This window comes from Rhodofomes roseus, assembly GCF_022264815.1.
Source record: "Rhodofomes roseus strain CIRM-BRFM 1785 chromosome Unknown C8Q71scaffold_40, whole genome shotgun sequence".
Taxonomy (NCBI): Eukaryota; Fungi; Basidiomycota; class Agaricomycetes; order Polyporales; family Fomitopsidaceae; genus Rhodofomes; species Rhodofomes roseus.
Window position 1 is genome coordinate 186,054 of NW_025952996.1, and position 26,464 is coordinate 212,517.

General features: G+C 56.4%; 8 protein-coding genes across 8 annotated transcripts; 4 read left to right on the plus strand and 4 right to left on the minus strand.

The window, feature by feature from the left end:
* Window positions 1–490: 490 nt before the first annotated feature.
* Window positions 491–940, plus strand: C8Q71DRAFT_718446 (uncharacterized protein; the record flags this gene model as incomplete). The annotated part of the gene is made up of 1 exon (XM_047921232.1): window positions 491–940. A coding segment is annotated over one exon (450 nt), but the record flags the coding sequence as incomplete, so codon positions are not given.
* Window positions 941–1,370: 430 nt separating this feature from the next.
* On the minus strand, window positions 1,371–3,267 carry C8Q71DRAFT_718405 (uncharacterized protein; the record flags this gene model as incomplete). The annotated part of the gene is made up of 5 exons (XM_047921225.1): window positions 1,371–2,023; window positions 2,083–2,161; window positions 2,345–2,863; window positions 2,924–3,020; window positions 3,095–3,267. Coding segments are annotated over 5 exons (1,521 nt in total), but the record flags the coding sequence as incomplete, so codon positions are not given.
* Window positions 3,268–4,599: 1,332 nt separating this feature from the next.
* C8Q71DRAFT_695855 (uncharacterized protein) lies at window positions 4,600–5,087 on the minus strand (the record flags this gene model as incomplete). The annotated part of the gene is made up of 2 exons (XM_047919914.1): window positions 4,600–4,788; window positions 4,869–5,087. Coding segments are annotated over 2 exons (408 nt in total), but the record flags the coding sequence as incomplete, so codon positions are not given.
* A 1,946-nt stretch (window positions 5,088–7,033) lies between these two features.
* Window positions 7,034–9,655, plus strand: C8Q71DRAFT_863392 (uncharacterized protein; the record flags this gene model as incomplete). The annotated part of the gene is made up of 8 exons (XM_047928166.1): window positions 7,034–7,301; window positions 7,378–7,832; window positions 7,968–8,172; window positions 8,236–8,464; window positions 8,532–8,667; window positions 8,727–8,899; window positions 8,974–9,070; window positions 9,131–9,655. 8 exons carry the CDS (start codon window positions 7,034–7,036, stop codon window positions 9,653–9,655), a joined length of 2,088 nt encoding a protein of 695 aa, XP_047772806.1.
* Window positions 9,656–12,690: 3,035 nt separating this feature from the next.
* C8Q71DRAFT_863393 (uncharacterized protein) lies at window positions 12,691–14,124 on the minus strand (the record flags this gene model as incomplete). The annotated part of the gene is made up of 4 exons (XM_047928167.1): window positions 12,691–12,938; window positions 12,986–13,043; window positions 13,091–14,040; window positions 14,088–14,124. The coding sequence occupies 4 exons, from the start codon at window positions 14,122–14,124 to the stop codon at window positions 12,691–12,693; spliced, it is 1,293 nt and encodes a 430-aa protein (XP_047772807.1).
* Window positions 14,125–14,380: 256 nt separating this feature from the next.
* On the plus strand, window positions 14,381–17,617 carry C8Q71DRAFT_728189 (uncharacterized protein; the record flags this gene model as incomplete). Its single annotated transcript, XM_047921930.1, has 6 exons — window positions 14,381–14,590; window positions 14,638–14,866; window positions 14,915–14,995; window positions 15,036–15,397; window positions 15,446–16,342; window positions 16,394–17,617. The coding sequence occupies 6 exons, from the start codon at window positions 14,381–14,383 to the stop codon at window positions 17,615–17,617; spliced, it is 3,003 nt and encodes a 1,000-aa protein (XP_047772808.1).
* A 178-nt stretch (window positions 17,618–17,795) lies between these two features.
* C8Q71DRAFT_863395 (uncharacterized protein) lies at window positions 17,796–20,665 on the minus strand (the record flags this gene model as incomplete). The annotated part of the gene is made up of 6 exons (XM_047928168.1): window positions 17,796–19,018; window positions 19,072–19,524; window positions 19,572–19,888; window positions 19,937–20,062; window positions 20,135–20,439; window positions 20,489–20,665. 6 exons carry the CDS (start codon window positions 20,663–20,665, stop codon window positions 17,796–17,798), a joined length of 2,601 nt encoding a protein of 866 aa, XP_047772809.1.
* A 1,879-nt stretch (window positions 20,666–22,544) lies between these two features.
* Window positions 22,545–26,373, plus strand: C8Q71DRAFT_863397 (uncharacterized protein; the record flags this gene model as incomplete). Its single annotated transcript, XM_047928169.1, has 12 exons — window positions 22,545–22,838; window positions 22,888–23,041; window positions 23,099–23,227; window positions 23,284–23,651; window positions 23,698–23,876; window positions 23,926–24,088; window positions 24,134–24,279; window positions 24,331–24,722; window positions 24,773–24,964; window positions 25,018–25,129; window positions 25,175–26,088; window positions 26,138–26,373. 12 exons carry the CDS (start codon window positions 22,545–22,547, stop codon window positions 26,371–26,373), a joined length of 3,279 nt encoding a protein of 1,092 aa, XP_047772810.1.
* Between the last annotated feature and the right edge of the window lie 91 nt (window positions 26,374–26,464).

Here is a 26,464-nt window from a genome sequence, read left to right on the forward strand (position 1 = left end):
GTATATGAGCTCCGGCCGGTCTGTTATAAATGTAGTTGCCTGATCTCCGGCCGGTCCATTTACAACCATAGAATAAATTCCGGACCATTGTCCAGTAACACTTGTTGATTTTCCCTGTCATTGGCCGGTCCGTTCAAAACAAGACCGGCCAGTCTGCTAACAATGGGCACCTCAGGTACCGGCCGGTGGGTTTGCAACCTCCGGACACATTTCTCCGGCCGGCGTCGGGTTTCCGTTGACGACGGGGAATATGCAGCCCGGGTGTACCGTTAGGAACGTAAAAGTACACTCATTGGGCTCAAGTCTCCTGCAGGCAACCAGCGCATCCGTGCACAGTTTGGGTGACGCCGCACCCACAACGAGGAGCTGGCCGTGGCATCGTGCGGTGTAATACTTGGACGTGCCACCTTCTTTGGGTCGGAGGCCATCAACGGTGTACTTGTATGTACTTTTATTGTCGACACAGATCCACATTACTCATCCATGTCTTCAGCAATTCTGGCGACAACTGTTCCCGACGCGCGCATCACTTCCTGCTGTCTTATGGCACGATCAGAATTGCCGCCTCTGGCGTCTCCTCAGGAACGCAGACGAAGAGACACAGAAATTCTTTGCTGGCTCTGCACTACCCGTTGATGTGTTTCACTTCAAATGCAAGCACAAAGAAGGTGATGTGATATGTGGTACTCACTGCAATCCGTACATATGGAATGAACTGCGCACGGAGGAGGGAAAGTGGCGCTTCAATTCTTCAGCTGCGGAGCAGGCCAACGTTTGGTTTGGAAGCTTCCAGGCGATTACTCGGGAAATGCAGGTTGATAGGTACAATTTCTTCTTGGACGAGATGGTGAAGCGCCATAATCGCTTGGTGGTTGCGGAGTTGCAACGGAAAGGACACCATCCTTACCTTATACCTCGCGAAGAATTGTTGGCCTGCTGAGCTACCGTGCTGTTCTGTGTCTCGCGATCAATCCTGTACATTCAATTCATATGTATATAATAATACAGGCACATTCTGTTCCGACGGCAAAGACATCGAGCCCAAGTTCTGTGCGGCGACCTTCTCAGGTGCCGCACATGCAATCGCCTTCATGCCCTCTGCCTGCACACACTTCATCTTGCGCGGGGATATCTGGATGCACGGGAAGATCCATGTCAGCTCTCCGCAGACATCAGCAAACCCGTGATTTGTCTCACACGCCCTAAGACCTCTAAGCCGGTCTCAGCGGCCTAAATGCATTCTGAAATACCTCAAATGTCTCGACCCAGTCTTGGCTGTCAGAAATGTCTGCGGTCATTGTTCAGTATGATACGTGACGCTCGTGTAGTACCAATCGAATACACATTATGTAGATACTAGCTCATACTATCTAAAACACATGTTCGTGGGCATGATAGTCTACAAATTTGCTAACTAAGTATGCACGGAAGGCATCAAGTGAGTCCTGTGCACGAAAACCAAAGGGAATGAAATCCTCGCCGAAGACTGGTAATAAATGAGCGGCGCGAAATATTGTATCTAAGTGGATGACCTCGCACGGTCGCTTCGCGTCGATGTCGAGCTCCGGCTCCACTATCCACATGCCTGTGTCCTCATCAGGTTCATCACCAACGGGCTCGAACCACTCAACAAGGGCACAAGGATACGGCACACCATTGAATTTGAATGAGAAAAGAAGGTGTACCCGAACGACACTCAATCCCCGAAAGCCGTCCTGCGTGGAGTCCTTCTCGACATAGGCACAGTCATACCGCGCGCCGCTTGAACGCCAAGATGGTGTCGCCCGGATGTGTTCGCGCCGCATACCACCAGCACCCGATGGATCAGCCGGAGCGTAGAATGTTGCGATGGCAGATGGGAAGACCGATATTCGTAGGTTCGGGATGCTGTAGGCGGCGAGTACAGCGTCGTCGTCGGGATCTTTGCCCAACTGCTTGGCAAGGAACTGAGCGACACAGTCCTGAAGTTGAGGACGTTCGATGTGGGTACTCAGTTCCGCCAGCGTACCTGGATAACCTTTAGCTAGTGAAGCAATGCCACGTCAGTAACTGGCCGGAATTGAAGGCATGCGCGGGACGTACCTCGTTGACGCGCTAAAACGACAAAAGCCTCTATCGGAGGCCCTTCTACTACACCCGCGTCATCGTCTTCATCGTCACGCTCGCCGGGACCACCATCCGCTTCATCGCCAGCGTCGGCATCGATGATCGGTACGCCACGATTGGCATTGTCCGCCGCGTTAGGTGCTTGGTCCGCAGGACCTGCGGCGGCATGGCGGGTCGCCTGAGGAATGGGCACGGGGATCAACGGAGGACCTTGGAGCGGGAAATCAAGGTCGTCGACATTGTCAAGAGGACCACCTGCGACCTGAGGTGAGCTTGGAGGACTCGGGGAGAGGGACATGGACGCAGTAAGAGCCTCAGAGAGACAGGTCCCGTCAAGCATGCCGCGCGCAGTGAAGTCGACACGTGCTGCAGCGAGCTTGTCGAGCCGCTGGTTCGTCAATAACATCTGGCCGAGCGCATGGTACCGGTTGGAGCGCCGCCAGGGTTCCTTCACAGCCTTGATATGCTTGCTCTCGGTAAGTGATGTACACAGGCCATACAAAGCGCCGAAATTCCAGGTGTGGCGGGGTGTGTGCCCATGTGAGTGCTGGCGTGGAATCGAGAAGCCGTCAGGCGGGACACCTGTATGACGGAGGTACTCGCGATGGCGATGATACTCGGCAAGGTGCGTCTCGCATTCGTCGAGCTTCTTGTCGGTCTGCACAGGGTGACGAATGCGATACGCGAACTCGAGGTATTCATGAGCCATGCGGACGAGCTCGCGCGGGACAAGACCTTTGATTGCGGCCAGCCAGACCTGTGATTCATCATGGTGAGCGCGTGTCCATGCCTAGCTGATACAAAGACAAAGACAGACCTTCATGAGGGCTCGGGAATCATCGCCCGTCCACTGCTTGAAGTTACGTCCCTGGTGGAAATGTCGTAGGCCCGCAAATGGCGGCATCGCGGCAATCCTATGATGATCGGCCGGCATCAAAGACGCAACTGTGAGGGTCTGTATCTGTGAGAGGATGATCCTCGCACTCACCGTCGGTCAATCTCATCTAGGATCTCTGCAGCTCTTGCCTCTCCATATGCGATTTTGAGGTATTCGATCGTCCAGTCCACGCCATGATCCTTGAAGGGCTTGATTATTTGATGTAGGAGGTCGCCAGACAGTATCTCATGGATGTCTGCGCGCAGAAAGTCGTTTGTGTACGGCTATATGCCACAGGTGAGTGAGATGGCTAGCCGCCAATGCACGACTCCGATCTGCTTACAATTACATTGGCTACTATGCCGTATTCATCCCACAAGAGTTTGGCATCGAACAGCCGGACGAGCTCCTCTGTGAGCTCTTGCGATCGACGTCCTTGTGCAAAGCCATCGTCGAGGTGATGGCAAGGCCCTGGACAGCTACAAGATTTGTCAGTACACAAGGCACACTCCGGTAAGCGTACACATCAGCAAATCCGTCGAGTTGTCTGATACAGTCTAAGGTCATCTAATTTGCCTTATACAGACAAATAGGCAATTCAGGGAATTCAGACGGTAGAGGTTCATTTAGTAGATTCCTGCCTAATATGAGACATCCTAGACAATGCTAGACTGGCATTAGACATATGAGAGCACCACCTAGCTAGACCACTTAGACGGATCAGGCACTGGAGTACTGAAAGAGAACATATATTCGAGCCACAACTCATCAGGCTAAGTACGTAGTCCATGATAATACTACATGCAGTGCAGTGCAAGAGCTGTGAGGTCGACAGAAACTGTAATTATGAGATATTAGTAATGCTTCGGAAGAAACGTGTAGGTAGTATATAGTGAAGTGAAGCTCGACTCAGAAACGCAGGGACCGGGTATACTTCCATGTGAACGCTGGCATGACAGGCCGCCGGAGCAAAACACGCCTCCTACACCATCTGCAGGACACGGGGAATCAGCAAAGGCATTCAATAGAAATGAAGTGGTCGTACATCACCCGAAAATACCTCAGCCGCATGGTTCCCCTTTGCAGGCGTTGCATCGGACTCCTCGTTGGAATACAGGTCATCGTAGTGGGCGGCGGCATCAATCAATGCTTCGGCAGCCAAGAATCTTGTGTTTGCATCCTTGGTTGCCACGAACTCGCGGGCCCCTGATTGAATGCGAGCCCATTTCTCTGCGGTGAGAGACGCGATGGCATCACTGAGGAATGGAAGGCTTCTACCGACAGACTTCTCGGAGAATGCGTCGGTGCGTGAAGGAGCGATCACGCCTTCCTTCAAAGCGAGCTTCCAAGCCCTCTCGACCTACATGGAACAGAGATTGCATTAGCATAGCATTGACAGTGTAGGGTTATAGTGTACACATACCGCTGCAGATGCTAATAGCAGTGCACCCCGCGGGAAAGCAGTCGGCTCTTTGACCACAGGATCGACAAGGCACAGATGCTCGCCAAAGACGTCCAAGATAGCTCCGTTCTCGAAGCGGTGTTGACGTTTCTGTAGTGTTAGACCGTAGATCAGTGTGATGGTTAAGGTGTGCAATATGTAGGGATTTTACCGCTACGGTGACCCCATCCGGCAAGAAGTCAACATGTCCGAACAGATATGGCACTCCTTTTCCAAGCGCGACCTTCGCGCACTCTGCACGATCAAGCGGGTCCTCGATATCCTGGTTCTGCCAAAACCTTTTGACGGCGGCGATCGCATTGGTCCCAAAGCTGGAGCGCCAGTTGTAGATGCGTTGCATAGACTGTATGGTAACGGGAGGTAAGCAACACTCCAACAACGCCATTACGACTCGGAGTCAAGACAATGTTAGCGATGGCTCACCAAAATATACAGGTCACATCGCTGCTCAACTTCATACCCGAGGTCAACATCGGGGAACACTTCATCCCACAGTCGTTCCAGTTCGGCGGCGAGATCGATGACTTGCAACTCCCAGGGATTCGAGAGACGCGCGATGATTTCGATGAGTTTAGGGACAAACACCTTATTGAACGTCATCCTAGTTCCTTTCGGCAGGTCCTGGTTTGTCACGCGAATACGGGTAGCAACTTCGGCAGGGCCCGCGGTTGCAGTTGCTGTAGTGTCAGCATGACCCGCTTTTGATGGCATGCGAGGCCCAAAATCACTCTCCATGCCAACAAAACCCTTCCCAGACGGTTGCTTGCGCTTGCGCTGCGGCATGAGCTCTTCGTCCGAGTCCTCCAAATCTGAGTCAACAGCAATGACTATACCCTGCGCCGGCATTAGCCAGAAAGGTGCACTAGTGAGCACGGAGCACCAGCCGGGAGATATGTATTGGAAACATCATACCGTGTTGGTCCGACGAACTGGCAAGTCACGGGTGTCCAAGTCGGCCATCGCATTCGGAGAGTTGTGGTCAACCACGTCTGGCGTGTCCGAGTCACTGCCGGTCAGTTCAGCCGGCGGCGAAGGCTCACGGTTGACTACTAGACCCGGGGACCCCAGTTGAAAGTAAGTAGTTGGTTCAATCTAGACAAACGGGGACATGCTACTTTACCTGACGGCTCAGGCTGTGGCACGACAGTGGCAGGGGCCCGTCCACGGCCAGAACTTGCACTGCGTGTCTTTGAGTTCTGGGATGGTACTGGAGACGGAGATCCCGTCGTAGTATTCCATGTCGACAACAATCCTGACGGGTGCATCGGCCGAGCCTTCTTTGCGCGCGAAACATCTTCAGCATGCCTGGATAAGATCACGGTGTTTTGTCATGATGACAACGTACTATTAGGTATTGTGGAACAAATAAGCAGGGAAGAGACTCACTCAGACGGTGCCGCTGCCTCCGACTTGCGCTTCCCAGAGACAGCCCGTGGAGTCTGATGACTCGGATGTCCGGCAGACGCAGGGGATGCAGAAGACTTCGACAGAGCGCCTGCAGCAGCTGTGGTTGGCACCAGTGGGAATGCATCGATCTCCTTACGCGTGACCTTCTTTGGTCGAGAGCTCTTTCTCGGAGTGGCAGTGCCAACGGCGGGGGCAGCGTCTTTTGTGTACAGTAGGGAGTGAACGACATGAAGACCGTAGTCAGCATTTGATTCGAGTGAGTCTATGCAACAAAAACTGGTATGTAACGTACCTTGAAGACTGTCAGCAGTGCTGGCGGCCGTGTCTAGGCTGGTCTGTGACGGCTCTTTGGTAGCGAGCGGTGAAGCTTTTAATTGAGCATTAGCAGCGAAGCACTGGGAGTGATGTAATACTAGAACGGCACCGTCATGTTTTCCTGCCTTGGCCTGGCGACCCTTGACTGCAAACTTCGGCGGGAGTGCACGCCCTTGGGCTTGTTCATCTGTGTCGCGCTGCTTCATCTGGTGCTGCAGAGCTGCCACACTTTGAATCGCAGCGCTACGGGACTGTTTGGCCGCGTCGTCAGCAGCCTTCTTAGCCTTCTTAGCCACAGCCATCTCGTCTTTGCTACGGCGTTTGACTTGTTGCTCGAGGACGCGATTGCCGGGGTGCGCAAATGCGTTGGCTGCACGAGTGCGACGCTGTGGGGTCTCGTCATCAGCGGCTGGCGTTGGCATGATCTCGAATGAGGAGAATTAGGATGGACTAGAGAAGTCCTGAGCTGTGATTGAGAAAAATGGAGTGAAAGAGAGATAATTGAACGAATGGATATGTTTCAAATGGTGCAGGGAATGGTAAGACGGTTGAGGGTAGGAGAAGAGGTGATACGACGTGGCATCAGTCAGCCGTTGTAAGGTTGGGGAACGGGTGCTATTGGCTGGACCACCCGGATGTGCCCGTCCAATGAGGTGACAGCCTGCTCAGCAAGGGCGGGCTGACTACTTTGCCGCTAGGTGACTCGGACGCCTGGGCATTGCCGCGCCGCAAGCACGCGAGCAGCCTGAGCGTGCAAGTCTTATCGGCCTTGGTCAAACAATCACCGCTAGAGACTCACCTCCATCGCCTACATCCTCCTGTCATCCTTGACGCAGCAACCGCAAGCCTCCGTCCATTCATCCGCAATGGATCTCCAGTCCGGTATTGCTATCCCTATCCAATGTCACACTTGCCGCAAGACGTTCACCAATCGCTCGGGACTTACCCAACATCGCAATGCTGCACATCCCCGACCTCGCGCCGCTGTTCAGCAACCACCAGTCGAGCCGGCCGAACTGCGTGACGATCAACATCATGAGAACGAAGCAGCGGTCATTGGGCCCGAAAGGGAGCACGAACCTTTGGAAGCTGCACCGATCCGATGGCGACAGATATACCACACTGCACTCAATGGTGAGCTACGGCGTTGAACATGGATCGCATCGATCAAGAACATAATGACTCGAAGACTCACATCATACATTTGTAGCCTTGCCGTGTACCAGAGACGGGAGCTCCTATCTCGACCCAGGAGCACCACCACCAGAACGAGAGAGGCCTGCGGAAGGCGATTGGGCACCGTTTGGCTCGCGCCTGGAGTTTGAGGTTGCGGAGTTCTTGTATCAGAAGAATCAGATGTCGCAGAGGGACATCAACACGTTGATGGGTCTATGCGCCGCCTCGCTGGTTCAGTACGGAGGGAGACCACCGTTCGAGAACTCTGCGCACCTCCTCGATACGATCGATGCAATTCCCCTTGGGGATGCTCCCTGGTCTAAAGTCGAGTTCAGTTACCAAGGACCCATCCCGGAAGGCGACGTACCGTCATGGATGACTGAGAAGTACGTCATCTGGAAACGCGACACTCGTGTCGTGGCCCGCTCGTTGATTGACTGTGAAGACTACAACGGCGAGAATGAATTCGACCTTGTGCCGTATCAGGAGGTGAATGGAGAAGGAGGGAGGTGACTCACAAACGTCTTTTCAGGCAACTGGGCATGGAGGCAGGCAGTGAGTCATCTGTCAATCAAGGTTCAGCTCCCACACCGGAAGTACCGCGGCTTACGGACTCATTCACAGGACGAAATCGCCGCAGCGGACCCTACGACGCACGGCTCGATGTTTGTCCCGCTCATTGTGGGAAGTGACAAGACGACCGTGTCAGTCGCCACTGGGCATAACGAGTATTATCCATTGTACATTTCCATCGGTAACGTCTCAAATAAAGTGAGACGTGCTCACCGTAATGCCGTCCGCGTGGTTGCTTTCCTGGCTATCGCAAAGTGTAAGAGAAAGCACTTTCCGACTCAGTTGATGCAGGCTATCAGCTTACGTGTCGGAACGCCAGGTGAGAAGAAGCACCAAGGCACTGCCGCCTTCCGTACATTCAAACGCCAGCTGTACCACGCTAGCGTCTCGAGTGTTCTCGAACCTCTCCGGCCGGCCATGACTATACCAGAAGTCGTTCGCTGCCCTGATTCACACTTCCGCCGCGCAATCTTTGGTATCGGACCGAACCTCATGGACTACCCCGAGCAAGCATTGGCCGCCTGCGTCGTCGAGGGATGGTGTCCGGTGTGAGTACTACCTGGTTCCACGTGTACGCTTACCGGAGTGTGCCTTGTGTACTGACAAATCTTGTAGCTGTCCAGGGCCTTGCCATCACCTCGACGATGGCTTTGCACAAGGACGTCGATCGCAAGAGCTCACAGAGGAGCTCGTCCGGCTGTTCGATGCCAAACTCTTGTGGGATGAATACGGCATAGTAGCCAATGTAATTGTAAGCAGATCGGAGTCGTGCATTGGCGGCTAGCCATCTCACTCACCTGTGGCATATAGCCGTACACAAACGACTTTCTGCGCGCAGACATCCATGAGATACTGTCTGGCGACCTCCTACATCAAATAATCAAGCCCTTCAAGGATCATGGCGTGGACTGGACGATCGAATACCTCAAAATCGCATATGGAGAGGCAAGAGCTGCAGAGATCCTAGATGAGATTGACCGACGGTGAGTGCGAGGATCATCCTCTCACAGATACAGACCCTCACAGTTGCGTCTTTGATGCCGGCCGATCATCATAGGATTGCCGCGATGCCGCCATTTGCGGGCCTACGACATTTCCACCAGGGACGTAACTTCAAGCAGTGGACGGGCGATGATTCCCGAGCCCTCATGAAGGTCTGTCTTTGTCTTTGTATCAGCTAGGCATGGACACGCGCTCACCATGATGAATCACAGGTCTGGCTGGCCGCAATCAAAGGTCTTGTCCCGCGCGAGCTCGTCCGCATGGCTCATGAATACCTCGAGTTCGCGTATCGCATTCGTCACCCTGTGCAGACCGACAAGAAGCTCGACGAATGCGAGACGCACCTTGCCGAGTATCATCGCCATCGCGAGTACCTCCGTCATACAGGTGTCCCGCCTGACGGCTTCTCGATTCCACGCCAGCACTCACATGGGCACACACCCCGCCACACCTGGAATTTCGGCGCTTTGTATGGCCTGTGTACATCACTTACCGAGAGCAAGCATATCAAGGCTGTGAAGGAACCCTGGCGGCGCTCCAACCGGTACCATGCGCTCGGCCAGATGTTATTGACGAACCAGCGGCTCGACAAGCTCGCTGCAGCACGTGTCGACTTCACTGCGCGCGGCATGCTTGACGGGACCTGTCTCTCCGAGGCTCTTACTGCGTCCATTGTTGAAGAAAGAGGTTTTAGGCTTAGTAAGCCCAGTGGCAGTGAAGGACTAAAGAGTGAGTGAACAGACCAGTCCCAAAGGGAAGATCCTATGCTGGCAGGCAGAGGAGAGGACGAAGGATCGTTATCATTACAGGGCAAACCAGCCCAGTATATATACACATTTGATACAGGTCACATGCTGTATCAGTGGTTCATCAGTAAGCACTAAGTCCGAGGTTTTGGGGATATGAGTAAGCTGGTAAGCAGCATGAGTAAGCCAAAACTCGGAGTTTGATGTGGAGAGATACATGAAACATGATGGAACATCAAAGAGTGATATAGGACGTGATGGGACATCAAGGAATGATATGGAACGTCATGGAACATCAAGGAATGTTGTGGAATATCATGGAATGATCTGGACTAAAGTCACATGACATAATCTAGGCAAAGTCCATCAAAGAATGTATGTAATCTGACATCGCAGAACAAAAGTCCATATCCATACATAACTGATAAGATAAGAACACTGAAAACTCGGAAGTTCAACACTCCCACTTGTTCAAGATGTTGAGTATCTCATCATGCCAACCGAAGACCTGAATTTCTCGATTCCACTGAAGGGAACATTCTTGGTCAAGGCATCAGCAAGTTGGTCTTCACTTGCGACAAAATAGATGTCCATCTCCCCATGTTCGTGGAACTCTCGATTGTAGTGATACCGGATTTCTATGTGCTTGGTGCGGCGATCCACAGCGGGGTTCACCGCAAGGAAAATGTTGCCTTGGTTGTCAAGACAAAGTGGAGTTGGATGAGACATGTTGTCTCCCAGTTCTTCTCCAAAATGACGCAGCCAAGCCATCTGACGACAGCACATCAGGAAAATCCCCCCCTCGGAATTAGCATCAACACCGCAACATTCACAGTATTACTGCGAATACTTGTGAATACTATACATTGTGAAAGTCATTCGTGACATTCTCAATACTAGTGCAAATTCTTATGTATGATATGAACCGTTTCTGTATACCAAGTAACATTCGCGTCATTGACGTCATTCACTGCGTCAGGCGCCAGGTTTGCATACAAAACAGAAATAAGCATTATATTCCAGTGACAAACGAACATAGTGGTACTAATACAAGGTCAAAGGCTTTGGTACTAGTGATGTAGGTATGATAGAACATAGTACATTCATCGAGGACATTCTTGCTCATCCAATGTACTGGAGGCTTACCCGTACCGTACCTGCGAGGGTGGTACCCGCCCGGCGGGTACGTGTCAGCCGCGGGTCTCGCAGGTTGGCGCGGGTGCGGGATTGGCGACGGCTCAAGCGGGCGAGGAGAGCGGTGGACGGCGAGTGAGCGTGCGAGGACGCGCGCAATCGCGCGGGCAAGCAGGGTGTGGGCGTGCGGGCATGTGTGCGGGAAATCGCAAGCGCGAGGAGCAAGTGGGTAGATAGATGAGTGGACGGGTAGGCCCTGCCCGCTGCCAGTTGCCGTGCGTATCCCGGGTACGTGCAGCCCGTGCTGCGCGCATGGCACCCGCTCGTCGGCCATTGTTGTGTGTGGGGCATTTGCCCCGCCCGCTGCTGGTCGCCGCTTGCATTGCCTGTGCGGGCAGGCTGACCCGTTGCCCGCCGGTCCACTCACCTGCTGGCCTGCCTCCCCATCTATCATTTGTCTGCCCTCCTATTCACTCATCGGTCTACTCACCTGCCTGCGTGCTCTCGGCCTCGCCCCCACCCGTCCCTGCTGGCATTCGCTTGCTCGCGACCTTGTGTGCGTGGTGTCCGGTCACTGGCCGTGCTTGCGCCCTGGGCATTTGCCGTGCCCGTTTGTGGTTGCCGTGCGTGTCGCCTGCGCGGGCAGCTCGGTCGCTTGGGTGCGACTTTGCTCGCCTTTGAGGCGCGACCGGGCGGCGGGCAGGCGTGCCGTGTGCATGCATGCGAGGGCGCCGGGTGTACGATCGCGCAGGTGGGCGGTTGAGAGGAGAGGGTGGGTATGTGTGCGCCTGCGCGGGGCGAGGGGCGTGGCGCACGACCACGACGAGACCTTCAGTACGCATGGGCACCGGTCCTACCAATCTTCGTCAACGAGCTCGTGGTGAGACGAGTACTACTCACCTTTGGTGAGCGGCGAGCCCGGCTCAGAGATGTTGTTGATGACGAGACGACAGTAGCTCTCAGTCGCTAAGTCATTAACGCCCGCGTCTCGACCGGAGGAGAGCACGTGACACGATGCCACCGCCACGTCAGGCACTCCCAACTCTCCCTCCTACTTACTGTCTCATCACCCTCTCTCTCGTACGACAGCAGAGTCAAGTACCCCGCCGCCTCCCTCGCCAGCTCCCACCGCAGCTTCATCTTATCATACCCCATCGTCTCCTTCCAATACAATCACACCAGGCAGCGCTGATACCCTATACATATAAGAGAACCGACACGTGAAAACCCTCAATGTTATTGCACAGACAGGCGGCGGCCGACATCTTACAAATGACTATCATGATAGAGTAGCTGATAGTCGGCTGCTCCATGAAGAGTCAGACGCATGTTGCAATAGAAGCGGTGCCTGCGGCCTTGCGAGGCACATAAACGTCGGCAGGCCGGCTGCTTGTCCACTGCCCATTGGCATAGGGCAGCTGATCGTCGGCTGCTCCATGAAGAATTGGACGACATGAAGCAGTGCACATCTTGAGACGGCCGACTGTCGGCGGGCTGACGACCTGTTAGCAGGCTTGCGGTCGGACGATGGCATGAGAAGCAGTGCAGGTGTCTTGAGATAGGCCGCAGCTGATGGCTATCGCAATAAGGCGGCCGATGGTTGGGTGCTCCAAGAAGAATCACGAGAACCGTTGTAGAAGCGGTGCCTGTCAGTTGCCCATCAGGAGAGCAGTCGCACACACTCGGCATTAAATAAGAAGCGGTACAGATTGCCTTCAGACGGGGCAGTCAAACGTCAAACGTTGAGGCGTTAAGCCCCCATTGCTGTACTGCGAAGAAGCAGAATGAGACCAACAACCCGACCATCAGGCCCCAAGTGCAGTCCGCAGGCAATTGAGAAGCGGTGCTCTTTCAATATGGCATAGAATATTTGTATTGTGAAGGTTACACTGTTACATCGGCGCCGTCCTTGCGCTCCAATACTCGCTGACCAGCGGAAGGCCCTCCACTTTGTGTGCTTCTGTCCAGCTGGGGTCCTGATAGCCTTCCCACTGCACGAGGTACTCCACACCCGTGTTCGTGTGCCTGTGGTCCAGGATCCTCTCGACACTGTACCATTCCTCCTCATTTACCACTAAGACAGGCCCTGGGAAGGCCATCCCTGGACCTTCGAAGGCCTGCGAGCGAACAACATAAGGCCCTTGAACAAGAAGTCAGTACATGCAATAGAACAAGAAGTCAACGTACCCAGGAAGTCCATTGGCCTCACTCTCATCACCTCGTATACCTCGTCATTCTGCTCCAGCTGGGAGGATGTCAGTCGCAAGTGACTGGACGCTTGTTGGCTCTCACCGTTTGAACGGACACGCGAGGGCGAGGGCGAAGACTCAACATCCGCCGAACTGCTTCTATGGGTCGGCCTCTTAGGCTCGGGTCAAAGGCCATTGGCGCCCGTCTGCCTAGGTCGAAGCCGCCCATCCCGCCACCATGCGATGGGCCTGCATGCGAGGAAGAAGCCCCCTGCGCATGCGCTCCAGATGCAGGAGTGGGTGACAAGAAGCGGGCGCGCCGAACTTGTCTTCGCCGCGCAACCTGACGCTGTCGCTGTGGTTGGGCAGTGAGAGGCAGTGAAGGCGATATCCTAGGATGCTCGATGCTGGGAGGGAATGGGGCTCCAGGCAGCAGTGGGCCAGACGGGGGCGGGTCCGAAGAGAAGCCAGGAGGGAATGGGGTTCCAGGCAGCAGTGGGCCAGACGGGGATGGGGGCGGGTCCGAAGAGAAGCCAGGAGGGAATGGGGCCCGAGGCAGCAACGGGGGGGACGGGGGCGCGGGCGAGTCAAAAGAGAAGCCGGGAGGGAATGGGGCCCGAGGCAGCAGTGGGGGGGACGGGGGCGCAGGCGAGTCAAAAGAGAAGCCGGGAGGGAATGGGGCCCGAGGCAGCAGTGGGGGGGACGGGGGCGCGGGCGAGTCAAAAGAGAAGCCGGGAGGGAATGGGGCCCGAGGCAGCAACGGGGGGGACGGGGGCGCGGGCGAGTCAAAAGAGAAGCCGGGAGGGAATGGGGCCCGAGGCAGCAACGGGGGGGACGGGGGCGCAGGCGAGTCAAAAGAGAAGCCGGGAGGGAATGGGGCCCGAGGCAGCAACGGGCGGGACGAGGGCGCAGGCGAGTCGAAAGACGCGGGCGAGTCCGAAGAGAAGCCGGGAGGGGAAGGAATCTGCGCCTGAGGCAGCAGATCATCCGGCGGTTTGTTTGGCAAGAAGCGGCCAGACGGCGGCGGATAAGGAAACTTCGGCAATGCGTCGGCTGGAAACGACGTGAGGCGAGGTCTCCCCGGCCGACAGTACACTTACCTGGTGCTACAGGGCGGGGCCTTCGAACTGAAACCATTGCTGCTGATGGAATCGTTGAGTGTGGAGGGCGAGTGAGAGCGTGCAGGAGCGTGCTCGCTGCGAGTAATGGCCACGATTTAAGGTTTCAAAGTCCGCAGAGAGAACGCGAACGCCGTCGCGCGTGGGATTCAGTCACGTGATACACTCAACCGCGTCAACGTCAAAGTCCAACATTGACGACTTCTTCTCTCATCCCCACTCGTCTTACCCCTTGCTGCTTGCTGCTTCTGCTCCTCAACGTTTCAACCTTCAATATGCACAGAGCAAACAGGGACACTGAACGCTCTGGCCCACTCGGTCACGCCTCCGGCAGAGGCGCTGGTGAGCCTGCGCGCACGAAGGCCTCATCTCCGAGTCCAGAGGACACGGAGCGCATCCTGCAGCTGGCTGGGCGCGTCAAGGCCGTCCTCCAAGCGTCGATCGCCGACCACGATGAGGCCAAGGCAGCACTTCAACATGAGATTGTGAGTCTCACAATCAAACCATTCCACGACTGACAGGCAGCTCCCAGATCAACTCCTGGCCATGGATCCAAGCCTTGGCGGGCAAGGTAAAGCTGAACGCGCCGCTAATCCTTGGCTCGGCAATAGAGCAAGTGGGGTCCTATCAGGGCCGATACCAGCTCTCAGCCATCCGAGAGGATGACCCTTCGCTGGGACGGACCCTTCCCCTGCCCCATCTCAAAAAGGGTGTGGACTTCAGAAGACAGGCGGCGGAGCAAAAGGATTGGTGGAAGCAAGGTAAGTGTATTTCATCTCCGCTTCTAGCTCGTGCTGACGCCACACAAGCGGTGGATGTGGATATGGAGCCGCCTCAGGCTCCGGCAGGGCAAAAGGGAGAGCAAAAGCGGGATGCCCGCGTATCCAACCGTACGTAGCCCGTCTGTTCAAACACGCGGTCAAATAACAGCCCCAACAGCCGTCCAGCAGCTCCCAGTCGAGAAAGCGGGGCAGAAGCATTCAAGAGAGGAAGAGACGAAGGGCCGCGACGAGCAGCAAGGCCGATCCGCACAGAAGCGGCCGCGATACAGCAAGCCAAAGTCCAAGCCGCTCGTCAGCAGCTCGTCGGAGGACGAAGATGCGCTCGCAAGGACGCGGTTCCTCCACGACAAGAGCGCAGGGAAACAGCCACAAGCGCCTGCCGAAACGCCGAAGCAGTACGAGGATGTGTCTGATGAAGAGGAAGAGGAAGAGGCAGAGGAAGATGCATTGGCGGGCAAGGGCGAGGCAGAGGAAGATGCATTGGCGGGCAAGGGCGCCGTGCAGCGCATGGTAAGTGCTCTTTACTTCTCTTCGTTGGTAGACTGAAACCTCTCTTAGCCAATACCCTGCGACCGCTGTCTCCGCGATGAGAAGCTCTGCACGTATTCGACGGCGAAGCCCTCTGGCCGCTGCGAACGATGCCGCGGTGGAAACGCGTGCTCACTGACCCCCCGCAGTGCGAGCACGAACCAGCCTTTCAAGAACAAGCAAGCTGGGGCCAAAGCGCAGGCTTGGCGGGCGTGGGCGCTGGCAAGGCAGAAGGTCAACCTTCCCGTCCCGGATCTGGCAGTTTGGGACGACACGCGAGAGTGCTGGATGGAAGACCTCATCACCTGGGACAATCGGTCGCCCTGGGTGCACGAGGAGCTCCAGGACTACCAGAAGTCTCGCCTGTTAGCTCAGGCAAGCGGCAAGGTCCACCTCATCGCCCGGCGTGGCAAGAATGCGCACGACGCTCCCAAGATGCAGGCGGCGCGGAAGAAGCCCTCCGGCGGCGGTAAGTCTGCCGAGGCAAAGAAGCCTGCCGAGGCGAAGAAACCTGCAGAGGCGAAGAAGCCTGCAGAGGCGAAGAAGCCTGCAGAGGCGAAGAAGCCTGCAGAGGCAGAGCAGCCTGCAGAGGCAGAGCAGCCTGCAGTGGCGGAGAGGCGGCCGAAGGAGGCGAAGAGGCCTGCAGAGGCGGAGAGGCCTGCAGAGGCGGAGAAGCCCGCAGAGGCGGAGAGGCGGCCGAAGGAGGCGAAGAGGCCTGCAGAGGCGGAGAAGCCCGCAGAGGCGGAGAGGCGGCCGAAGGAGGCGAAGAGGCCTGCAGAGGCGGAGAGGCGGCCGAAAGAGACGCAGAAGCCCGCCAAAGAGGCGGCTGCTGAGGCCGCACAAGGGCCCCAGAAACCGTTGGTGCCTGAGCAAGAGGCTCAAGAGCAGCCTGACGTCGAGATGCAGGACGCAACAGGAACTCAAGCAGTAAGTCTTGCAGCGGCTGTTAGATGTCCACTGACCGCTTCATGTGCACAGGCCAACAAGCCCGCTGGTGCGGCAGATGGCAAAAAGCGGCGGCACCTCACCATCCCCACCATGACACCGTCTCCAGAGCAAGAAATCCCACGGCGCAGAAACAAGCAGCAGCCGTTTGCCTTTACGTTCACGGGGCCTTCCACTGGGCCTTCCACTGGGGCATCCGCGCACACTGCCTTCGCCCACCCGTCGCTTCCACACGCCGCACCTCCACTGCCGCCGCCGGCGTCCTCGCGCGATAGGGCCTTGCAGCTGCAGATCGAAGCCGCTCAGCTGCATGCGCCGTGCGCTGGACAGTTTGCTGGAATCTTCCAAGCGCTCCTGACCAAGATCGACACACAGGCGGACCGTCAGGACGAGCTCGAGAGGCTCTTGCGGCAAGTAGCCGGAGGAAAGACGCTTACACAGTCGTCTGGGGATCTGGAGGACCGGCTAGCCGCTGCCGAGGAGAAGCTGAAAGCTAAGGACGCTCGCCTGCAAGATTTGGAGGACGAGCTCAAGCGGCTGCGCGACGAGCTCAATGGCGTACGGGAGGACTCATACGCCCGCGAAGAACTGGAGGCGCGATGGCAGATGCAAGTCCAGTCTGTCAACCAAGGCCTCGAGGCCGTGGTGTCCCGTTACGAGGTCATGGAAAAGAGACGGGCGGCCCCATCTCCACCGCCTGTTCCCAAGCACGAGCAGAAGCGGGAGGACACGGTCATCAACCTCGTCACTCCGAGCCCGCCTCCCCGAACTCCCCCTGTCCCGACCCCGCCTCCCCGAACTCCCCCTGTCCCGACCCCGCCTCCCCGAACTCCCCCTGTCCCGACCCCGCCTCCCCGGACTCCCCCTGTCCCGACCCCTCCTCCCCGGACTCCGACCCCGCCTCCGCCTCCCCGGACCCCGCCTCCCCGGACCCCGCCTCCCCGGACCCCGCCTCCCCGGACTCCCCCGCAGGCCTGGAACCCGAACCCGTACCCTGCGCTGACATCCCCTGCTCCCGATGGTCGGGGCATCTTCTCGTCATCGCCGTTCTCTGAAGGACCTTCCTTCCTAACGATGCGGCAGTCGGACACCGACAGGTCCAACCATGACCTGGGCACTGGCGAAGAGGCGGTTGGGCAGGCACTTGAAGTCGAGGACGGCTCAGCTCGCCACCAGTCACCGCGCCGTGGGCTTCCCCGCAAAGCGAAGGCGCGGGCGGAGACCCATGTGATGGAGGAAGGCGAGTTGTCGAAATAGCGTCAGCACGTAGTTACCGTCTCTTCTTGTGTACTTGCATTCTCTCTGTTGCGTACTGTGCCGCTTGTAACAACTGAACCTGATGCGTATATACACTGATGACCAAGATTTACTGCTCCCAAGAAACATGCGCTCGATGAGACGTGTGCAAGAAGCGAGTACCAGTTTACCAGACCCGCTACAAGTCCAACTTCTGTGGAGCCCGCCTCTCCCTATGAGGCCGCTGCGACATGGCCTCGGGAGCCACTACAACGGTTCCGCTCCTAGGCTTCTTCGAGGGACGCAATGTAGACTCTGCCTCGTAGGCCTGAGGGCCATCTTCGTACGGTCGTCTGCGCGCCTTCGATGCTGATCCTCCCTGCGAAATGCTTCGAGACGCGGTAGGAACCTTTGCCATCTCTTCCAAGTCCATCGCCTGCCCGTCAGATGGGCGCAGCGTCTCAACCTGACCGGGAACGAGGGCCGCTTCTTGCACATGGGCTTTGGGGGCGGGCGAAGGCGACGACGCAGCAGAGAGAGCGGCACCAGGCAGAGGTGCACGAGGCAAGATGGAACGCATTGGCGAGAGAGGGCGTGGTGACAGGCTCTTAGGAACAGCAGGCAAGTTGGGAGTGATGGCAGGCGGCGCAGCGGGTGCCGGGGCTTTACCGAATACGTCCACAATCCGGGCGTTTGCAATAGGCTGAATAAGATCAAGCAGCATGTTGCTCGACGCAATGCCGAGTTGCGTCGCCACAACGAAAGGAGGTATCCCTGCCGAAGGTGGGTCGTCAGGGTCATTGACAAACTGGGCGCTATCGATGTCGCGGAGAGCAAGTCCGACAGCGAGGAGAACCTGTTCGACTTTGCGCAGCGCTGCTTTCCCCTCGGAGACCCATACAGTAGCGCGCAGATACGTGATAAGTGGGTCTAGCCCGCTGGAGGATTTGTGGACTTCCTGAGGAAGAGATTGTGAACCCCAACTCCATGACGCCCAAGGCACGCCCGGAATGGCAGGGGGGGTATAGGCGGGTCGCGGTTGGCGTCCAGGCTTGGCCGCAGCGATAATCGCGCGAGCATATTCGTTGCACAGAACCATGTACCGCCTGTCGGTCGACAGGGATCGCAAGAAGTTGACGCGCATACTCGGGCGAGCGGCTGAAGGGGCCATCCCATTAAAGGGCAGCTCTGCTGGGATGGGCTCGGCGGTCGCCGTTTGCGTGCTTGTGGGCTTCACGGCAGTCGACCCCTCAGAGGCGTCTCCTGCCTGCTCTTCAGTGTCATTCACTGAGGGCTCCGGTGAGGACCAGCTGGGAGACAACGATGGAGAGGGGGTCTCTGACGGTATGGCCTTCCTTGCTTTCTGCTTCCCTAAGGCTTTTGCAGACAGGTGCGGCGCAGCGAGCTGTTTCCCAGATTGGCCTGCCATTGTGCAGTCAGCAACGATTGACTGGACGCGGGCCAGCTATACGCACCGCTTCCAGATGCCATGTTCGCCCCCCCTGCCTGTGTCTGGGTTCCAGGTTGCTGAGCCATCCGCGTGCTGGCTGCTTGTTTGTCGACCGCCTGTCTCTCCTCCGCCTGTCTCTCATCCTCGCGCTGTCTCTCCGCTTCTCTCCTGGGTGCGTCCTTGATCCACCGTGCGAGCCATTCATCGTACCTTCCTGGCTGCACATCCTCAGGATCGTCAATAGCAGTGTCGCCGTCATCCTGCAACCAGCCCGACATCCGAAATGCTCTCCCTTCGTCCGTGTCTTGTAACTGCCCCCAGTATCGGATCAGTTCAATGCACTGCGATTTCCGGATCTTGGACGGCTCATCAAATTTTACGAAGTCCGGCCATGAGCCGTCTTCGATCCACAGGGACGTGTCGAGTGCCTTGGCGCGTTTCCAGGGGATATTCCGCTTCTTTCCATTAGAAGCCGCGGCTAGTCTCTTATTAGCGGCGCATGCTATCAAGGACATCGACGCTCACTGTGGTGATCATTGAGGAACTGTCGAACCATGAACTGCCACTCCTGCGCGGTCTTCATTTGAAGTGTGTCGAGCTCTTCAGGTGGAGGAATCCTCGGCAATCCCGTTGCCTCATCGGTGGCCAAGAGCGGACCAAATCCCGTCCTCTTCTGTGCTTTGCTCACATTGCCCGAACGCAAAACGGACTCCGCCTTCTTTCCCAATAAATCAGTAGCCCAATCCTCCCAGTCAGACCAGAGCTTCGTCGGATTCCAGTCAGGGTCATCGGCCACGTCCGAGAAGTTAGATGGTGCACCAAATTTGGCATTATGATCCATGCTGCCGCATCATCAGCATCAGTCCGAAGGATGAAAGGGAACACTGTACAGGCCCGCAACTGGTCCTTTATCCGTTGTGTTGCCCGCAAACAGGAAGCAGACGCGGACTCCGTTTTCAATCCACAACTTCTTGGCAAATGTCTCGCACTTCGTGTGGAGACTGCGACTCAACGTCCTAGTTCACGGCAGCTTGTTAAGCAAACAGGCATCCACCAAGAGGCCAACCCCAGATAGGCGGATCACTCACTTTGACGGAAGCACGGGCGGCTCCACGTTGCCGATATTCCCATGGATCAAGCCGCGGATCTCCTTACCCTGGGCCACATATTCCTTTTTCTCCGCAGGAGGTACGAGTGCCCAAAGCTCGTACGTCTTCGCCCTAAAGGCCCCGAACTGCTTCTTTTCCTTGCCACCGTACGCCGCTTCATATATCTCCTCCCGCTTCTCGCGCCGGAACACGTCCAAGCCGCGCGTGGTGCCGGAAACCCCTGTCTTCTGCTTCTTCTTCTTCCCCCCTTCCTTACAGTTCTGTGCGAGCCATTTCAGGACGGCCTAAACACGCGGTCAGCACGTTCAATGATCCAGAGACATCTTCCCTCACCGCCTTCTGTTGCTTCTCTGTCAATTGTTCCAAACTCTGCAGCGGCATGGTCTTGAGTTGCCCCAGGACATCGTCGACGACCTTTCTCCTGGCTGGCTCTTCGGCCAGGCGAAAGGCCGCCGTGTACGCCTCCATGGTGGCGAGCTGATCGTCCGCCCAAACTGTGAGTTTCTTCATGACGAGTGGGGAGATACACCACCTGCCACTGCCATCGGGTGAGCTCATATGCATTGCGATGGGCCGACATTCGCGTGGGCGATGGCACAGCAGCAATCAGAGGCAGCCCGACGGGGCATTATCTTTACGCCTTTGACCAGCTCCATGCGACACCTGTCCATTGACAATGGTCCTCCTTGCCTAGCTGCCAACGCCACTAGGGAAGTATCAACTGAATACAGGCAACGGTGCAATTGATCACATCCCTCCCGAGTTGTGGCCCCTCTTCCGAGTTGTGGCCCTTCTGTAGCAATTCGCTAGTCTCAATCCAGACGTCATAGAGGTGTGGCTGTCAAGCAGACTTCGAAAAACTCATGTTGGACGATGATGACGACACAAGGCACACTAAGACTGGTATGGCGAGGAACACATACAACAAACAACGACGGCGTTCATTTTGACCTGCAAGAGCCTTGCTCTCCTAGCAAGGGAGGCGTCCGTCAGGACTGCCTATTCCCCCATGCGCCCCAATTCCTTGGACCCGTCCCCAACATATTTTAGCCGATTCTGCTCCACCAGGGTGTTGATGAGAACCTCGACCGCATCGTCTTGCCCGTCCCAGGTGAGGACTAGAAGGGTCCACGTGTAGCGCTTGCCGTCGCGGGTGCGAAGCTCCTTTTTCACCAGGTGCCGCCCGTCGTCATGCCCGACGCTGGTGTCAAGATATGTACTGTGGTGAAACATCACCTAGTGTAAGTATTTCATGGCGGAGTTGGGAGCACTCACAACCGATTGTGGGAGTTTTCTGGGGTCCCAGGGATGCCCATGAGATGCGGCTCCATTGCCGTTAGGTGCGCGGAGATCCCTATGAGCAACGTCGGCGTGTCGCGGATGCGGAGGGTAGACCCAGCATCGAACATGGTGGGTTTGGGTTGACGATGGGAATATACGAACTAAGGTTTCCACCACTCCAAGGCGATTGAAACTGAGCTGAATGCACTTCAGCGACAGACGTGACATATGGGCACAGATCGCACGATTTGACACGTTTATGTCAGGACAGATCCAAGGATGGACCCGCTTGTCAAACGGCGGTCCTGATTAAGAGACGGTACCTCCATACTCGAAATGCCGCCAGCGATGGCGTGCCAGCCTTGCTCGGACGTTTTGCGTGAGCGTCTTCAAAATTTCGTTCTTCTTTTTTGTCTTGCTGAATGCGTTCACAAGTACTAGGCTGATTGAAGCAGATTGGCCGTGCATCATACTATGGAGCCGCCCGCATCCGCACCCCCGCAAGGCCCGCACTCAGCTGTCTGGCAGATAAACGTAGAGGAGGCGGTCGCGGCGCGCCAGTTCTCACGGTTCGGACGTATGGACGTTCAAACGTTCAACGCGTACGTTCAACCGTTCACTTGTACATTTTTGCACGATGCTCGACTGGCTGTACATGGTCGCCGTCAAGTCGAGACGCACGTGCGCTATCGACCGGTGGCTAAATGGACGCCCCTCCTCCTCCTGAGGCGGGGTCAGGGCGCAGCTAAGTACGAACAGTATAATATATACGCAGGTCGCGTGAGGTGTCAGGTTGGACGATGATGACGACACAAGGCACACTAAGACTGGTATGGCGAGGAATGCAAACAACAAACAACGACAGTCGAAAGGGGTAGCGTTCATTTCGACCTGCGAGAGCCTTGCTCTCCGAGCAAGGGATTCTGAGCGGGAACGATGGAGAGATCCAATTTGGGAATGGAGTAACTGTTCTGTTGGAGAAGTGCGCGCTTAAGTGACCAACGCTTCTTGGCACTCCTCAAAAGGCAGGCGGACTGACAACGGTTTGGTAACGTGTGAGTCCACGTGCCACGTGCGACACTACAATTGCTTGTTGACCCAAACCACCATGTCCGGGTCAGGAAAGCCACACAAGCTTCCTCGCAAATGGCAGGTCCTGGGCTCTACCCAGAGACTCAAATTTGTCCGCCCTGTGGCAACAAAGACGCGGAGAGGGGTTGACTACAAGATGGTGGAAATATCCAGGGCTGATGGTAATCAGCCTCTGATTCATCCACCCCCAATAGGCGATCTGCCGAGCCACGATCCACGGGATCCGATGGACCCCAGGAACCACATCGATGTTGCGGACCTTGTTGGCATCCATGGGCCACTGCCTAAGCGACCCAAAGACTCGGGATCAGTAGGTGCTAATCTATAGTTGTGGGTGCCTGTCCTGAAGCGCCCGACAGACACAGGCTGATTTCATGGACGCATGGTTGGCTTTACGGGAATCGTTCTTGGAGCGCCTAATCGAGCTTGAGGGTCCAAGAGAGAAGCGGAATTGTGCCGATTGCCGAGCAGAGTGGAGCCCGTGGCGCTGCATTGAATGCGTCGGCTCACCCAGTTTGTGCACCGACTGCTGTCGCCGACGACACGCAGCGAGTTATTTGCATCCCATAGAGAAATGGATCGCTCAAGAGGCGGATGAGGCAAATGTACGCTTCTTCTCGGACACAGACGGCAACGACAATAGCGACGACGGTGAAGCGGCGGACCCCATCCAGCAAGGCCCAATTGAATCAGAGGAGGGTGAGTCGGCCGCCTCTTCTCAGTCTCTTGAGCCCGTCTTATATCGTCCGGTTCAGGTTATTACGCACCAAGCTCTCTCTATGATGTCGGGATCCGAGTCTTCTTGGGTCACTTTGGGCAGTCGTGCCCTCTAGTCGCCATGTATGGCGGCACCCAACCATGTAAGCGGATTACAGTGGTCGACATCACCGGCGTGCACAGCATACGGGTTTCTCCATGTGTATGCCACACTGCTGAGCCTGAGGCTATGCAGCTTCTCTCCATAGGGCTCTATCCCGCCTCTGTCCTTGCACCCCGGACTGCTTTCACGTTCCGGGTACTCAACGACTTCTTGCTGGCCAACAAGATCTCAGGGAGTGCTGCCGAGAGCTACTATCAGCGTTTGCGCCGCCTGTCGAACCCCGCGTTTCCTCAAGCCGTGCCTGTGAGAGCGGAAGCTTTTCAATATGGCGCTGTCTGACTGTTTACAGGACCGCTACCGCGAGCTTCTGCGTGTCAGCCGACAGTGGCGAAACCTCAAATATCGCAAATGGAATGGCTTTGGTCACGAACGAGGGCCAGTGGGTCCCGGTGAGCTTGCGCTGGGATGTGTGGCCTGTCCAATGCCCGGAGTCAACCTCAAGGCAGGTTGGGAACAGGATCCCGATCGGTAAGCGCCCCGCTTGTTCGTTGCAGTCCGGGAGACAAGCCTTTTGCAGGTGGAAGTTTATGCAGACGTTTGTCATGGACGGCAACTTCAGCGCCGAGCATCTGAAGATGCGCTGCCCCGCGGATGATGTAGCCATCGGTGACGGGCATGGCTTCATGGTGACAGATGCACCGTACAAGAATCACCTCCAGGGCACATTGGAACAACGAGAGGTAGGTAGCTCAGCTCGGCGGTTTCTTAAGCTCATGGCACTCTAGCAATCAAGCTGTCACGCTCATCGTGCCGTCAATCAAGCCAATGCCGACCGCCATGACATGGAAGCTACAGGCATTGGCGCGGTTGCCTGTGGGCGACATGGTTGCTTCATCCCTCATGCGGTGGTGGATTTCCAGAAGGGGGAACGGTGAGTACAACATCCGTCGTCTGCTTGAAGAGGCTAGCTTAAAGGCTCCAGACAAATGAACATGGATTATGCGCTTTCCCAGGCGCTACGGCACCACACAGGCATCCAAACGTTTCTTATCATGTACGACATCGCATGTCAGTACAGCAAGAAGGTCCTGGCGAGGTTTGCTCAGGGCGCGCACCTCAGCTGGCCTGAGGCGGCTGACATATTTTGGGGAATTGGCCTGTTCCACATCCATGGCCACCAGCGCGACTGTTTACCAAAGTACTCGCCTTCATTCATTCCTGGCGCTGGACAGGTAGACGGCGAGATCATCGAGACATTATGGGCCCCGCTCAATCGGATATCGGGCAGCACACGCGCCATGGCAACATCTCATAGGAAAGAGGTCATCGACGACCATATGAATGACGCCAATTGGCGAAAGACAATCGGCATGGGTGTGTTTGCATTGCCGACACTGTCAGTCCCCCGCTTACCCAAAATGCAGTGAAGATGCTGTCTCGGAGGTTCATCCAGGCTGAGAAGCAACAGGAGCTGTGCCAAGAGCTGCTACAGGAACTCGAGGAGTCTAGTGATGCAGAACTGTTGGCCAAATGGAAGGAGCTTGAGATGAGAGCGCGGATGGAGAGAGGACGAGATCTGTCGGTCATGGAGTCCTATGAGGTCACCCAAGAGAAAGGTGCGCGCTTGTTGAATCGATATATCCGGGATGCAGTCTTGACAGTGATGCAGCCCCTGGTAAGAAGCAAATGCAGCTTCTGCTTGAACAAGAGGAGGGCAAACAGAAGGACAGCCCCGGATCTACGTCATGGCTGGCGGAGGGAATTTTGATCCAGGAGCAACAGTGGGTGCTGCAATCTGAGAGTCGGTATTGCGCTGATGTGAACAGGCTCGCTGTAAGCGCGCTGGCACGAAAGCTGAAGAAGCACGCCTTACTGGCGGACAGACTCCAGCTTGTGGAGAAGCGCAACAAATTGAAGCGAGCGGTGGATCGCTTTTCGAGCAAAGCAGCTGGCTACTGGAAGCAGGAAGATGATGAGGAGGCAGACGATGAAGCGGCCCGACACCCTGGGGCCTACGCCGGAGAGGAATGGGAGGATCTTGAAGAGGAACCTGATTTGGGCGAGGATCGCATAGTGATGGATGAACCTGAAGATGAGATATTGCCGGAGTCCATCTCACTTCTGCTGCCATCGACATTGGGGAAGGTGAGGTTGGAAGAGCTGGGGAAGGTCGAGATGGGTCGTCGGGAGCTCCGCCTGAGGGAGGGTCAGGCAAACGATGCCCTCCACCGACTTCGTATGGCCCTCGGCATGAAATCCGTTCTATTCCGCACAAAGGTTCGCCTCGCTAACAGCCAAAGGACGAAGACGAGAGCATACAAGGACGTCAGTGGAGTGACGAAGGTCATCACAGAGTGCGCCCGCCTGTACACCTTGGCTCGAACGGGCATGACACGGGTGCTGATGGGGGACGCCGAAGCGGCCAAAATGGAGAAGCAGTTCAAAGACTATCACAAGGCCATGGGTCGGGACTCATCACAGCAAAAGGGGGTGGGAAGCTCTGGGCAGCCATCGCAGCCGAACAGCAGTGCCCAGGTGGAAGCCAAGCAAGTGTTTCGTGAATGGCTGAAGACGCTGCCACCACAGCTGCAGCGATACCGACCTCTGACTAAAGAAGATCTCAAGACGACGACACACTTGCTAGACCACACAGAGCGGAAAAGCCGTCACAAAGAGCTATCGTGGATATGGGCAGTCGATGTGGGAGGGGATACGGAGAGCTCAGAGTGGCTAACAGAACGTGCGCGTCTTGCCTTACCGATCTGAGGAACGTGCTCATGGGCCCCCAGTGCACCGCGTGAACTGGCTGCGAGAGAAGGCCAAGTGCGACCGCTGGCGAGAGCAGCTGGTCCTGGTGGGTGAGGAGATGCAACAGACGGCCCGCTCATTCGAGTTCAAGGCCCGTCAGTGGAAGATGCGGTGTCACGGGAGTTCAGGACACCAAGCATATGCGCGGCGACAAGCGGCGCTGTGGCTCAGTCTAGCAGCGGATGCCCGTGCAGCCTACACAAAGCTGGCCACTTGAAGATCTGCATTTGGGTCTTTACAGTACAGTACATTGACCGCGAGGCTTTACATCGACCAACTATTGAATGTCTGCGGTTCGGACGGACAGG